We start from the raw sequence: 14913 nt of genomic DNA, 5'->3' as shown, positions 1-14913 counted from the left end.
TCATTAAAATGTAGCTTTGGGCTTCCCTGGTGGCGCAGTGGTTGAGAGTCCGCCTGCCGATGCAGGGGACATGGGTTTGTGCCCCAGTCTGGGAAGATCCCACATGCCGTGGAGCGGCTGGGCCCGTGAGCCATGGCCTCTGAGCCTGCGTGTCCGGAGCCTGTGTTCCGCAACAGGAGAGGCCACAACAGTGAGAGGCCCACGTACTGCAAACAAACAAACAAACAAAAAATGTAGCTTTATTGTTTGGCTGTCAAAAATGACATACATTATTTACAACTAATTAATCAAAATGAATCACTTTTATACTCTTCCAGGTTGGCAGGTATCATTATTACAGACCTGTGTTCCTGCAGATTTTGCACAATCAGTAAGGTTTTGGGTTTTTTCTCCCCAGTGTGTTTAGAAGAGAGTCTATACCAACCTGTGGTTGCCTATATTACTTTCAACAAACATTTATTACTTATTAAGAAAGACCAAAATTAAGGGGAAAAATCTCTGAAAACCCTCAGTAGTCACATTTTGTTTGCGCTTACTTTTCAGCCTTTTATTTTATGAGTAATTCTTTAGTTGAAAAGAAAAGAAAATGAGATTTTGTGCTTATTTGTCCCTAATTTTGTAATTTATTTTTAACTTTGAAAAAAAAGCATTGTGTATGTGTGTGTCTGTATTTTTTATTCCTTTTATGATGTTTGTTGATACTAGTTCTGAAATTTTTCTTTTATGATTAGAAGGAAAAACATTGCTAACAGAAACATGATTTTTTTCAAAGCAGGGAGTGACCAAAGTTAAGAGACCCTTTAAATTATTTTGATTGCAGTATCATATATATTTATTTTGTTTGATCTAAAAATTTACATCTATTGTATCTTCTTTTGGTGTTGCACAATTGGTTTCTGCTCTCTGCATGCTAGAAATCAGTGGATAAGACAAAGCAAACCTGGAATGCTTTTTTAGTTACTTTGAAGTGCTGCTGGGCAGGCTACTGAGGACTCAGTAACATTAAGAATAAAAATGATAGCTAACACTTGAGTACTACTATGTGCCAGGCACCGTGTGTAGTACCTCACATGCATTTTCATTTAATTTTTACAACACTACCTGATTGATTCTCTATTTCACTGATGTTTAGATTAAAGAAAGTAATAGTCCTACAGTATGAGGCCAATGACATCTGAAATGCTCTGTATGGTCCTGCTTTCTGAAGGAGACCAGTAGCTGCAGGGAAATTGAAATCCATGAGGAAAACGTTCATGAGAAGGAGTTGAAATTATTCATATTAGAAGAGTCTCTACCAAATCCTATTCTCTAAGTTAAAGAGAGTCTGTCAGAAACCTCTGCTAAAGTTAAACTTTATACAGGAAGTTGAAACTGTTAGCTACAAATTTTCTCAACTAACTCTCTTAACATCGTCAGACTTCATCAAAGCCTCATATCTAGTCGGAATAGGAAATGTCCTCCTCGTCAGTCAACACTCACAAACCTGGGCAATTTCATGTCTTTAGAGAGAATTTGCCTGATTTCTCATTTTCCTCTCTCCAGTGTTTTCCTTCCCAATTACCTTAAGTGTATGAACATATTCTAAAAACAAAGCAGCAATGAACTAATCCTTCCATTCTTTCCACAATTGAGTGTTACTATGTGCTAAAGGCTACTATATAAAGACAAATAAGACATAATCCCAGCCCTCACAGAGCTTGGGTTTTAAGAGTGTGACATGAATGTTATAGATATTAAGTACATGACTAGATAATGTAAACAGGCATGTTTTCATGGAAGTCTTGTAGATATTATTGTAGGAGTCTATGTAAGGCCAAAAAAGAAAAAGTGGCTAATTTGGTGGGGAATCGGAGTTGATAAGGGAAATGTAATGCTTGAATTGACCCTGCAGTTCCCTTTAGCTCTATTACTCTCTTACCTCCCATATTTCATGAGTTTGCATAAAGAAAAATCTACATTTAGTATCTTTACTTCCCACTCATTCATTCCTCAAACCTTGTACTCCAGATTCTACCCCAGCAGTCTACATTATAGGCATTCATATTGCTTGGGTGAAGATAGCTTATTTTTTTAAACATCTTTATGGGAGTATAATTGCTCTACAGTGGTGTGTCAATTTCTGCTTTATAACAAAATGAATTAGCTATACATATACACACATCCCCATATCTCCTCCCTTGTGCGTCTCCCTCCCACCCTCCCTATCCCACCACTCTAGGTGGTCACAAAGCACCGAGCTGACCTCCCTGTGCTATGCAGCTGCTTCCCACTAGCTATCTATTTTACACTTAGTAGTATATATAAGTCTATGCCACTCTCTCACTTCGTCCCAGCTTACCCTTCCCTGTCACTGTGTCCTCAAGTCCATTCTCTACGTCTGCATCTTTATTCTTGTCCTGCCCCTAGGTTCTTCAGAACCTTTTTTTTTAGATTCTATATATATGTGTTAGCATATAGTATTTCTTTTTCTGACTTTACTCTGTATGACAGACTCTAGGTCCATCCACCTCACTACAAATAACTCAATTTCATTTCTTTTTATGGCTGAGTAATATTCCATTGTATATATGTGCCATATCTTTTTTATCCATTCATCTGTCAATGGACACTTAGGTTACTTCCATCTCCTGGCTATTGTAAATAGAGCTGCAGTGAACATTGCGGTACATGACTATTTTTTGTTTGTTTTTTGGCGGTGCTCAGGCCTCTCACTGTTGTGGCCTCTCGCGTTGCAGAGCACAGGCTCCAGACGCGCAGGCTCAGTGGCCATGGTCACGGGCCCAGCCGCTCCGCGGCATGTGGGATCCTCCCGGACTGGGACACGAACCCTTGTCCCCTGCATCGGCAGGCGGACTCTCAACCACTGCGCCACCAGGAAAGCCCCATGACTCTTTTTGAATTCTGGTTTTCTCAGGGTATATGCCCAGTAGTGGGATTGCTGGGTCGTATGGTAGTTCTATTTTTAGTTTTTTAAGGAACCTCCATATTGTTTTCCATAGTGGCTGTATCAATTTACATTCCCACCAACAGTGTAGGAGGGTTCCCTTTGCTCCACACCCTCTCCAGCATTTATTGTTTGTAGATTTTTTGATGATGGCCATTCTGACTGGTGTGAGGTGATACCTCATTGTAGTTTTGATTTGCATTTCTCTAATGATTAGTGTTGTTGAGCATTCTTTCATGTGTTTGTTGGCAATCTGTATATCTTCTTTGGAGAAATATCTGTTTAGGTCTTCTGCTCTTTTTTGGATTGGGTTGTTTTGTTTTCTTTGATATTGAGCTGCATGACCTGCTTGTAAAGTTTGGAGATTAATCCTTTGTCAGTTGCTTCATTTGCAAATATTTTCTGCCATTCTGAGAGTTGTCTTTTCATCTTGTTTATGGTTTCCTTTGCTGTGCAGAAGCTTTGAAGTTTCATTAGGTCCCATTTGTTTCTTTTTGTTTTTATTCCCATTTCTCTAGGAGGTGGGTCAAAAAGGATCTTGTTGTGATTTATGTCATAGAGTGTTCTGCCTATGTTTTACTCTAAAAGATTTAAAGTGCCTGGCCTTACATTTAGGTCTTTAATCCATTTTGAGTTTATTTTTTTGTACGGTGTTAGGAAGTGTTCTAAATTTCATTCTTTTACATGTAGCTGTCCAGTTTTTCCAGCACCACTTATTGAAGAGGCTATTTTTTCTCCATTGGATATTCTTGCCTCATCTATCAAAAATAAGGTGACCATATGTGCGTGGGTTTATCTCTGGCCTTTCTATCCTGTTCCATTGATCTGTATTTCTGTTTTTGTGCCAGTACCATATTGTCTTGATTATTGTAGCTTTGTAGCTTATTGTCTTGATTACTGTAGCTTTGTAGTATACTCTGAAGTCAGGGAGCCTTATTCCTCCAGCTCAGTTTTTCTTTCTCAAGATTGCTTTGGCTATTTGGGATCTTTTGTGTTTCCATACAAATTGTGAAATTTTTTGTTCTAGTTCTGTGAAAAATGCCAGTGGTAGTTTGATAGGGATTGCATTGAATCTGTAGATTGCTTTGGGGAGTATAGTCATTTTCACAGTGTTGATTCTTCCAATCCAAGAACATGGTATATCTCTCCATCTATTTGTATCATCTTTAATTTCTTTCATCAGTGTCGTATAGTTTTCTGCACACAGGTCTTTTGTCTCCTTAGGTAGGTTTATTCCTAGATATTTTATTCTTTTTGTTGCAGTGGTAAATGGGAGTGTTTCCTTAATTTCTCTTTCAGATTTTTCATCATTAGTGTAAAGGAATGCAAGAGATTTCTGTGCATTAATTTTGTATCCTACAACTTTACCATATTCATTGATTAGTCTAGTAGTTTTCTGGTAGCATCTTTAGGATTCTCTATGTATACTATCATGTCATCAGCAAACAGTGACAGTTTTACTTCTTCTTTTCTGATTTGTATTCCTTTTATTTCTTTTTCTTCTCTGATTGCTGTGGCTAAAACTTCCAAAACTATGTTGAATAATAGTGGTGAGAGTGGGCAACCATGTCTTGCTCCTGATCTTAGGGGAAATGGTTTCAGTTTTTCACCATTGAGAATGATGTTGGCTGTGGTTTTTTCATATATGGCCTTTATTATGTTGAGGTAAGTTCCCTCTATGCCTACTTTCTGGAGAGTTTTTATCATAAATGGTGTTGAATTTTGTCAAAATCTTTTTCTGCATCTATTGAGATGATCATATAGTTTTTCTCTTTCAATTTGTTAATATGGTCTATCACATTGATTGATTTGTGTATATTGAAGAATCCTTGCATTCCTGGGGTAAACCCCACTTGATCATGGTGTATGATCCTTTTAATGTGTTGTTGGATTCTGTTTGCTAGTATTTTGTTGAGGATTTTTGCAACTATGTTCATCAGTGATATTGGCATATAGTTATCGCTCTCTGTGACATCTTTGTCTGGTTTTGGTATCAGGGTGATCTTGGCCTCGAAGATAGAGTTTGGGAGTGTTCCTCCCTCTGCTATATTTTGGAAGAGTTTAAGAAGGATAGATGTTAGCTCTTCTGTAAATGTTTGATAGAATTTGCCTGTCAAGCCGTCTGGCCCTGGGCTTTTGTTTGTTGGAAGATTTTTAATCACTGTCTCCACCTAGTGTTTGTGATAGGTCTGTTTATATTTTCTATTTTGTCCCGGTTCCGTCTCGGAAGGTTGTGCTTTCCTAAGAATTTGTACGTTTCTTCCAGGTTGTCCATTTTATTGGCATATAGTTGTTTGTAGTAGTCTCTCATGGTCCTTTGCAGTGTCAGTTGTTACTTCTCCTTTTTCATTTCTCATTCTATTGATTTGAGTCTTCTCCCTTTTTTTCTTGATGAGTCTGGCTAATGGTTTATCAATTTTGTTTATGTTCTCAAAGAACCAGCTTTTAGTTTTATTGATCTTTGCTATTGTTCCTTCATTTCTTTTTCATTTATTTCTGATCTAATCTTTATGATTTCTTTCCTTCTGCTGACTCTGGGATTATTTTGTTCTTCTTTCTCTAATTGCTTTAGGTATGGTTTGGTTGTTTATTTGAGATGTTTCTTGTTTCTTGAGGTAGGATTGTATTGCTAACAACTTCCTTCTTAGAACTGCTTTTGCTGCATCCCATAGGTTTTGGGTCGTCATGTTTTCATTGTCATTTGTTTCTAGGTATTTTTTGATTTCCTCTTTCATTTCTCCAGTGATCTCTTGGTTATTAAGTAGTGTATTGTTTAGCCTCCATGTGTTTGTATTTTTTACAGATTTTTTTCCTGTAATTGATATCTAGTCTCATAGCATTGTGGTTGGAAAAGATGCTTGATACGATTTCAGTTTTCTTAAGTTTACCAAGGCTTGATTTGTGACCCAAGATATGATCTATCCTGCAGATAGTTCCATGAGCAGTTGAGAAGAACGTGTATTCTGTTGATTTTGGATGGAATGTCCTATACATATCAATTAAGTCCATCTTGTTTAATGTGTTATTTAAAGCTTGTGTTTCCTTATTTTTTTTATTAATTTATTAATTTATTTCTTTATTTTCGGCTGTGTTGGGTCTTCGTTTCTGTGTGAGGGCTTTCTCTAGTTGTGGCAAGCGGGGGCCACTCTTCATCGCGGTGCACGGGCCTCTCACTATCATGGCCTTTCTTGCTGCGGAGCACAGGCTCCACATGTGCAGGCTCAGTAGTTGTGGCTCACGGGCCTAGTTGCTCCGTGGCATGTGGGATCTTCCCAGACCAGGGCTCGAACCCGTGTCCCCTGCATTAGCAGGCAGATTCTCAACCACTGCGCCACCAGGGAAGCCCTTGTGTTTCCTTATTTATTTTCATTTTGGATGATCTGTCTGTTGGTGAAAGTGGGGTGTTAAAGTCCCCTACTATGAATGTGTTACTGTCGATTTCCCCTTTTATGGCTTTAGCATTTGCCTTGTGTATAGAGGTGCTCCTATGTTGGGTGCCTAAATATTTACAATTGTTATATCTTCTTCTTGGATTGATCCCTTGATCATTATGTAGTGTTCTTCTTTGTCTCTTGTAATAGTCTTTATTTTAAAGTCTGTTTTCTCTGATATGAGAATTGCTACTCCAGCTTTCTTTTGGTTTCCATTTGCATGGAATATCTTTTTCCATCCCTTCACTTTCAGTCTGTATGTGTCCCTAGGTCTGAAGTGGGTCTCTTGTAGACAGCATATATACAGGTCTTGTTTTGGTATCCATTAAGCCAGTCTATGTCTTTTGGTTGGAGCATTTAATCCATTTACATTTAAGGTAATGATTGATATGTATGTTCCTATTACCATTTTCTTAATTGTTTTGTGTTTATTTTGTAGGTCTTTTCCTTTGCTTGTGTTTCCTGTCTAGAGAAGTTCCATTAGCATTTGTTGTAAAGCTGGTTTGGTGGTGCTGAATTCTCTTAACTTTTGCTTTCCTGTAAACCTTTGATTTCTCTGTTGAATCTGAATGAGATCCTTGCTGGGTAGAGTAATCTTGGCTGTAGGTTTTTCCCTTTCATCACTTTAAATATGTCTTCCACTCCCTTCTGGCTTGCAGAGTTTCTGCTGAAAGATCAGCTATTAACCTTATGGGGATTCCCTTGTATATTATTTGTTGCTTTTCCCTTGGTGCCTTTCGTTTTTTCTTTGTATTTAATTTTTGAAAGTTCGATTAATATGTGTCTTGTTGTGTTTCTCCTTGGATTTATCATATATGGGACTCTCTGCGCTTCCTGGAGTTGATTGACTATTTCCTTTCCCATACTAGGGAAGTTTCAACTATGATCTCTTCAAATATTTCTCAGTCCCTTTCTTTTTCTCTTCGTCTTCTGGGACCCCTATAGTTCGAAATTCGTGTGTTTAATCTTGTCCCAGAGGTGTCTGAGACTGTCCTCAATTCTTTTCATTCTTTTTTCTTTATTCTCTTCTGCAGTAGTTATTTCCACTATTTTATCTTCCAGGTCACTTATCCGTTCTTCTGCCTCTGTTTTTCTGCTTTTGATTCCTTCTAGAGAATTTTAAATGTCATTTATTTTGGTGTTCATCATTGTTTGTTTGATCTTTAGTTCTTCTAATTCGTTGTTAAATGTTTCTTGTATTTTCTCCATTCTATTTCCAAGATTTTGGATCATTTTTACTCTCATTACTCTGAATTCTTTTTCAGGTAGCCTGCCTATTTCCTCTTCATTTGTTTGGTCTGGTAGGTTTTTACCTTGCTCCTTTATCTGCTGTGTGTTTCTGTGTTTTCTCATTTTGCTTAACTTACTGTGTGTGGGCTCTCCTTTTCGCAGGCTGCATGTTTGTAGTTCCTGTTGTTTTTGGTGTCTGTCCCCAGTGGCTAAGGTTGGTTCAGTGGATTGTGTAGGCTTCCTGGTGGAGGGGACTAGTACCTGTGTTCTGGTGGATGAGGCTGGATCTTGTCTTTCTGGTGGGCAGGACCGCATCTGGTTGTGTTTTGGGATGTCTGTTACCTTATTATGATTTTAGGCAGCCTCTCTGATAATGGGTGGGGTTGTGTTTCTGTCTTGCTAGCTTGGCATGGGGTGTTCAGCACTGGAACTTGCTGGTTGTTGAGTGGAGCTGGGTCATAGCTTTGAGATGGAAATCTCTGGGAGAGCTTTTGCCATTTGATATTACTTGAGGCTGGGAGGTCTCTGGTGGACCAATGTCCTGAACTCGGCTCTCCCACCTCAGAGGCACAGGTCTGACACCTGGCCAGAGCACCAAGACCCTATCAGCCACATGGCTTGGTCAGCTCTCCTGTCTCAGAGTTGCCTGAGGGCCAGGCATCCTGTCGGGGGCTCCTCTCCTCGGATCCCGGAGACGCCTGTGGGCGGCCTCCTGTCAGGGGCTTCCCAGTCAGGTGCAGTCACCTGAGGGCTGGGTGTTGGGTCTGAGTCATACAGTGCGCTGGGCGCTCGCCTTCTCTGCTCCTGAGTGCAGCATCGGGGGTTCGGCAGGTGTCTGAGGCCCAGGTCATGGCTTCCACCCAGGTTTACATCTAGCCCACAGGTTTACATCTGGGCTCCATGGTTACGACTTGGGGGGTTTACGTCTGAGGGTTTACTTCCGAATCCCAGTTTTACATCTGGGCGCGGTTTACCACCTGGGGGGTTTATGTCTGGGGGTTTTGCGTCTGGACCCCAGGTTTACGTCTCAAGATAGCTTTAATAGCTGACATTTATATAGCTCTTGCCTTTTGCCAGCCACTGTAATATGTGTTTTGCATATAGTAACTTGCCTAACTCCTACAGTACTCTATAAGATATATACTGTTATTATTCTCATTTTAGAAATAGGCTGCTTAAGAATAGAGAGGTTAAGTAATTTGACCAGGATCACAGCTAGTAAGTGGTGGAACTGAGTTTCAAATGCAGGCAGTTTGGCTCCAGGACCAGTTAAGAATGATTGAATGAACCTGGTTCCCATTTACCCATGTCTGCACACAGATGTTCATACACTAAATGTCACTAATTTTCAAGGCATTACTTTTTAATTTTTTTTTTCTAGTTGTAATGGATTTTCCTTCTTCCCCTCCCCTCTGATTATCCATTTAGGAAACTTTTATCGGTCTTATGGCCAAGTACTAATCTAGGCACTGGCAATATAGAAATAAAAGTTAGTCTCCATTGCCAAGAAACTGAGTCTAATGGGAGAAGATGTAGAGAATAACAGTCAATAATAATAGGATGTGGTAAGTGCTATGATTGAAGATGCCTAGAGGGAGCGCAGTTAGCCTAGCCAGAAGAGGGTAACTCCTGACCTGAATTTTTTTTTTTTTTTTTTTTTTTTTGCGGTACGCGGGCCTCTCACTGTTGTGGCCTCTCCTGTTGCGGAGCACAGGCTCTGGACACGGAGGCACAGCGGCCATGGCTCACAGGCCTAGTCGCTCCATGGCATGTGGGATCTTCCCGGACTGGGGCATGAACACTTGTCCCCTGCATCGGCAGGTGGACTCTCAACCACTGTGCCACCAGGGAAGCCCCTGACCTGAATTTTGATGGATTAGGATTTAGCCAAGGATAGGAATCCCAGCCTTCTTTCATTTGTCCTCACTATCTCTCTTTTTTTCTCTTTATGTAGAATGGAGCACAGTTGTTTTTTCAGAACCTTCAGAGTTATCATTTTATGTTTCTGCCTGATTCCATTGTTCCTTCTCTCTTCTTCTTTGTCACGTTTTACTTGCCAACCTCCTCACTATGTTTTCCACCACACTTTGTGTCTTTTTTCTTTCTTATTTTTTTCTTAGTTTATTTCTTTAGTCCTCCCAAGAAACTCTGTCTTATCTAATATAGTAGAGACTTAAATTTACTTTTCTTTAGCCCCCTTTCTTCCTGTCTAGCAAGATGGCCAGTAAATATATAAGACTCATGGTCAGTAGTATTTAACCTCTCTGTGCCACAGTTTCCTCACCTTTAAAATGGGCACACTAGTAGTGACTACCTCATTAGGTTGTTTAGAGGATAAAGTGAGTTAATGCCTGTAAAACTTAGAAGAGTGCCTGGAATATAAATAAAAAAGGCAGACAGTCAATAAAAGCTTGGGACTCCTATCTTCCTTGGCTAAGTCCTATTTTTGTCCAAATATTTGGCCCCTGACTTGCTGTTGTTTCTGCCTTAATTGTTCATCAGGGATCTGGTTTTACTTCAGTGTGCCCATTTTCTTTCCTTCTCCTTGGGGTTCTCCTTTGCTAGTCTAGGTGCTTACAGTTCTGATTTCCTTTTTGTGGTGGACAGTAACTTGGGAGGTTGTCAGGAAGACAAGGCATTGTTATCATTCATGTTTCATGACATATTAGTAGGGATTTATAATAATAAAATAGGTTTTTGTTTCATATAGGAACAGGGTTCATTAAAAAATTAAAATCCTTTCCCCATTATTATAGTTATGCATATTTATTTTAAAAGATAAAAATATTACAGAAATATAAAACTTAAAAGTGAAATATGCATTCCCTAAATATTTATTGGGTGCCTACTATGCGATAAGATACTGTTAGGTGCTGGAACATAATTGCTGTTAATAGTTTGGTGTATATGCTTACAGTTATTTTTAAAGGTCTTTGTAATCATATAAGTAACAATATTTACTAAAATAAAACCATACTTAAAATTACTCTTTTGTTTCTTTTCATCACCAAATAATATATTTTAGGTGATTTTCATGTTAGCATATAAAGATTCACCAATTCTTTTAAACTACTGGATAGTATTCTTTTGAATGGATATACTATAATTTAATTAATAAAACTCCTATTGTTGGATTCCTGATAGTTTTCAATTCCTTATTATTATAAGCAGTGATGCAATGAAAATCCTCTTACATATATATTTTTGGCATATGTATTTCTGGATAATAAATTTCTAGAAGTGGAGTTGCTGGATCAAATGGTATATTAATTTAGAATCTTAATAAATTAAAAAAGATTGCTCGTTTAAACATCAACCTTCTTGTCTGTTTCCCCATACTTTTATCAACATTAGGTGTTATTATTCTTTATACTGTCTGCCAGTCTAATTGGTGAATATGTTTCATTGTTTTAATTTGCATTGAAAAATTATTGAGATAGGGCTTTCTTTAATATCTTTATTGGCTAGTTGTATTTTATATGTTTTGACCTGTACTATGTTCATGTCATTGGCCCAATTTTCTGTTGGATTGTTCTTTATTTTATTGCTTAGTAAGATCTTGGTATATTAGGTAAAATAGCCCTGTCATATGTTGGAAAAATTTTTTTTGCTTGTTTTTTAATATATATTGTACCTTACTTCATAGAAGTTTTTAATTTATAGGTAGTTATATTTCTTATTCTTTCTTATAGCATCTTGGTTTTGTTTCATGCTTAGGAATTCCTTTCCCAACAAGAATAATAAGAATCTGAAAGATTCTGTATATCAGTAATACTTTTTGAGTTTTATCATAATCAGGATTAATGATAGGGCTTCCCTGGTGGTGCAGTGGTTGAGAGTCCGCCTGCTGATGCGGGGGACACGGGTTCGTGCCCCCATCCAGGAAGATCCCACATGCCGCGGAGTGGCTGGGCCCGTGAGCCATGGCCGCTGAGCCTGCGCGTCCGGAGCCTGTGCTCCGCAACGGGAGAGGCCACAACAGTGAGAGGCCTGCGTACCGCAAAAAAAAAAGATTAATGATGTCTATCAGTGTTTGTTTCCTTTTTTCTTTTTCCTTTTCATTGTGTTCTTAGATTTTGGTCGCCAGTTTAGCATGTACAACTTCATCAAATAATTTGGCACCTTGGTGTATTATGATTTACTGTGTAGCAAATTAGAGTATAAAGTAGGAATGTCTTGGACCCTGCTTAACTGAGTATCAATTTATAAGTACTTATATTATGCTTGGTACTAATTAATAAGAGGGGTGACCAGCAGTCTGTTTGCCTGAGAGTCTAAGTTTAACCTGCTTTCCAGTGTAACTTTTAATAGTGTCCCTTTTCCCTACTGATTTTAAACAAACAAAACCAGCCAATTATTTTACCAGCAAAATAAGTTTATTTGGAATAGCAGAGATGTGTAGTTTGGGACAAGCAAAAAATGGTAAACTATAGGCATATCTGGAGAACGGATGAGAGGGCCTTGCTTTTATAGAGGAAAGGAGGAAATTGGGGAGGGCTGCAGGGGTTCTTCATTGGCTGCAGATGGCAGGCAGCTTGTCCTTGCTGGATCAGGAGGAAATCTTTCTTCCTGCTGGGGTCTGTAAGCTGCGGTGAATGATACATGTGTGAGAACTGCCCCTCCATGGCTTCCTGACTTCACTTTAAATGAGGTTTCCTTTATTCATTTCATATGACTCTCAGAAGTGCCTCAGTTCAGTTTAAAAAATTATAAGGATTATAAGGGGTAGTAGTTCACATTAGGATATTTTAATATTAAGGCTTCAGTTGTTTCTGTTAACATTATTCCTCCAGTACTTAGTAATACTTCATGTACTTTAGCTTTAAAAAATATCTCATTTCTATTATCTTCATGATGAACTTGTTGCAAAGTTCATAGAGTTGCTTATGTGAGGTATTTCTAGAGCAGTGATGTTAGTGTATATCCTTTTAACCTTCATCCCACCATCCAGAATAATGCTTACTTTTTTTGAAATTTTGGCTTTCATTAGTTTTTTTTGTTTTGTTTTGTTTTTAAATAAATTTATTTACTTATTTTTAGCTGCATTGGGTCTTCGTTGCTGTGTGCAGGCTTTCTCTAGTCGCGGTGAGCGGGGGCTACTCTTTGTTGCAGTGCGCAGGCTTCTCATTGCAGTAGCTTCTCTTGTTGTGGAACACGGGCTCTAGGTGTGCGGGCTTCAGTAGTTGTTGCATGTGGGCTCAGTAGTTGTGGCTCACGGGCTCTAGAGCACAGGCTCAGTAGTTATGGCACATGGGCTTAGTTGCTCCGCGGCATGTGGGATCTTCCCGGACCAGGGCTCGAACCCATGTCCCCTGCATTGGCAGGTGGATTCTTAACCACTGCGCTATCAGGGAAGTCCCAATACTTACTTTTTGAATAAAATGTCCCTCATGATTCTTGTTTATCCGGTATCATCCTAAATATGGTGAAGCATTTGTCTGTGTGTATGCATATAGTTTGTTTATATTTTACTAAATATGTGATAAAATCTTTTCGGATGGATATGACCAAATTTTTTAACCTTGCCAGATAAACCTTTATTTATCATATTAATTTTTGGTGTTGAATATATCCACTGATACATGAATGAGTTTATGATTGGATCATGGGATTTGTAGCATGCTAAGTAAAACTGTTCTTAACACAGATCCCAATGTGATTCACTTAATGCCAATCCCTACTATACTGTAACAGCATTGATTAAACCTTAGTACTGGGCTTCCCTGGTGGCACAGTGGTTGAGAGTCTGCCTGCCGATGCAGGGGAGACAGGTTCGTGCCCCGGTATGGGAAGATCCCACATGCCACGGAGCTGCTGGGCCCGTGAGCCATGGCCGCTGAGCCTGTGCGTCTGGAGCCTGTGCTCTGCAACGGGAGAGGCCACAACAGTGAGAGGCCCGCATATTGCAAAAAAACAAAACAAAACAAAAAAAACCTTAGTACTTGCCATCAGCCAGACAGATTTTTATCTAGCTTATTTCATCATTCAGACAATACTTCTCCAGCCTTTTCTTAGGTAGTACTGTGTCAGAGTCTTTGTTATAATGTAGGTGAATTGTGCCCATTACATCTCCTTTCTCTACCAACTGTTACCACTCAAAAAAGATTTATAGACCTTAGAATTACTCATTTTCACCACTGATTGTAAACTGTAACTCAACCTATCTTATTCTTTCTGAAACGATTACTTTACATCTTGGGATGTTTTATACAGTTGCCATTTTAAAAGACCAAATAGTTTCATCTTTCCTTAGTCAAAAATATCTTGTACTTATCAATATATCTTTAAAAAACCTTAAAAAGTTTTTTTAGATTTCTGATTGTGTGTTTGTATCATATTATACATGTTTCTTGGTGTTATATATTGATATATATGTCTGACTCTTGTTTTTAGTATTTATTTATCTCAGTAAATATTAATAACTATAGTAATAAAATAATTTAAATAATTTAAATAAAATATTAATTTCTGAGAATGTTCAACTGATGAATAAAGCACCATATAAGAATTTCTAATCATGTTACCATTAGCTTTTAAATTTTCTCTCTTTGGGTAAAGATATTTATTTATAGGTATTTTCAATTTCATACTGTGTAAACTGTAGACAAGAATTTTCATAAAAACTTGTGATTTGAAAATATTTATTGAGGCACTAAAGATAAAATGTATTAATGAAATACTGTTATTTTTGCAATGGGTATAATAATTAAGCAAAAGTATTATTTGATTGTTCATTAGACACACAGTCATGTTTCTTGTTTTAAAATACATTAATATCTAATATAGTATGTAATATAATGTTTGTTCTTTTTGTATTTCTTCTGCAGAGAGTGATAATGAACTCTCGAGTGGAACAGGTGATGTGTCTAAGGATTGTCCTGAGAAGATCCTATATTCTTGGGGAGAATTGCTAGGAAGATGGTAAACTTTTTTTTTTATTGAAAAGTTTATATTTACATAATTGATATTAATTTGCTTTATTAATTAAAATCTATGTGTTTACATATCTTAATCTTGAGATTACTTAGGCAGTCAATATAGATGGTCATCTAGGGGTTGAGCCTTCAACCACTCCAGTGTTTGGCAGTTGGAAAGATGAGTAGGAAAGATCATGCAAAGGAGTCCAAGAAAGATCCTTTGGAGGAAGAGAACCAAGGGTAGGAGGAGAACCAAGGTAGAAATCAAGTGAATTAAGACTATCAAGAAGGAGGAAGCGATCAACTGCTGATAGGTCAAGTCAGAGGAAGCCTGAGAATTTCATTGGGTCCAGCAATTTGAATGTCACTGGTACTTGGACCAGAACCCCTC

At 38.2% G+C, this 14913-nt stretch overlaps 1 protein-coding gene across 5 annotated transcripts in view; it reads left to right on the top strand.

Moving 5' to 3' along the window:
• Positions 1 to 14913, top strand: part of RABGAP1L (RAB GTPase activating protein 1 like) — a 689413-nt gene that overhangs the window by 171381 nt on the left and 503119 nt on the right. For all 5 annotated transcript variants that reach the window (XM_060132737.1, XM_060132738.1, XM_060132736.1 and 2 more), the window contains exon 12: positions 14433 to 14526. In XM_060132737.1, coding sequence (XP_059988720.1) covers positions 14433 to 14526 — 94 coding nt within the window. The remainder of the gene's footprint in view (positions 1 to 14432; positions 14527 to 14913) is intronic.

This window comes from Lagenorhynchus albirostris, chromosome 2 (assembly GCF_949774975.1).
Source record: "Lagenorhynchus albirostris chromosome 2, mLagAlb1.1, whole genome shotgun sequence".
In the NCBI taxonomy this organism is placed as follows: domain Eukaryota; kingdom Metazoa; phylum Chordata; class Mammalia; order Artiodactyla; family Delphinidae; genus Lagenorhynchus; species Lagenorhynchus albirostris.
This window is presented reverse-complemented; position numbering and strand designations above follow the sequence as displayed.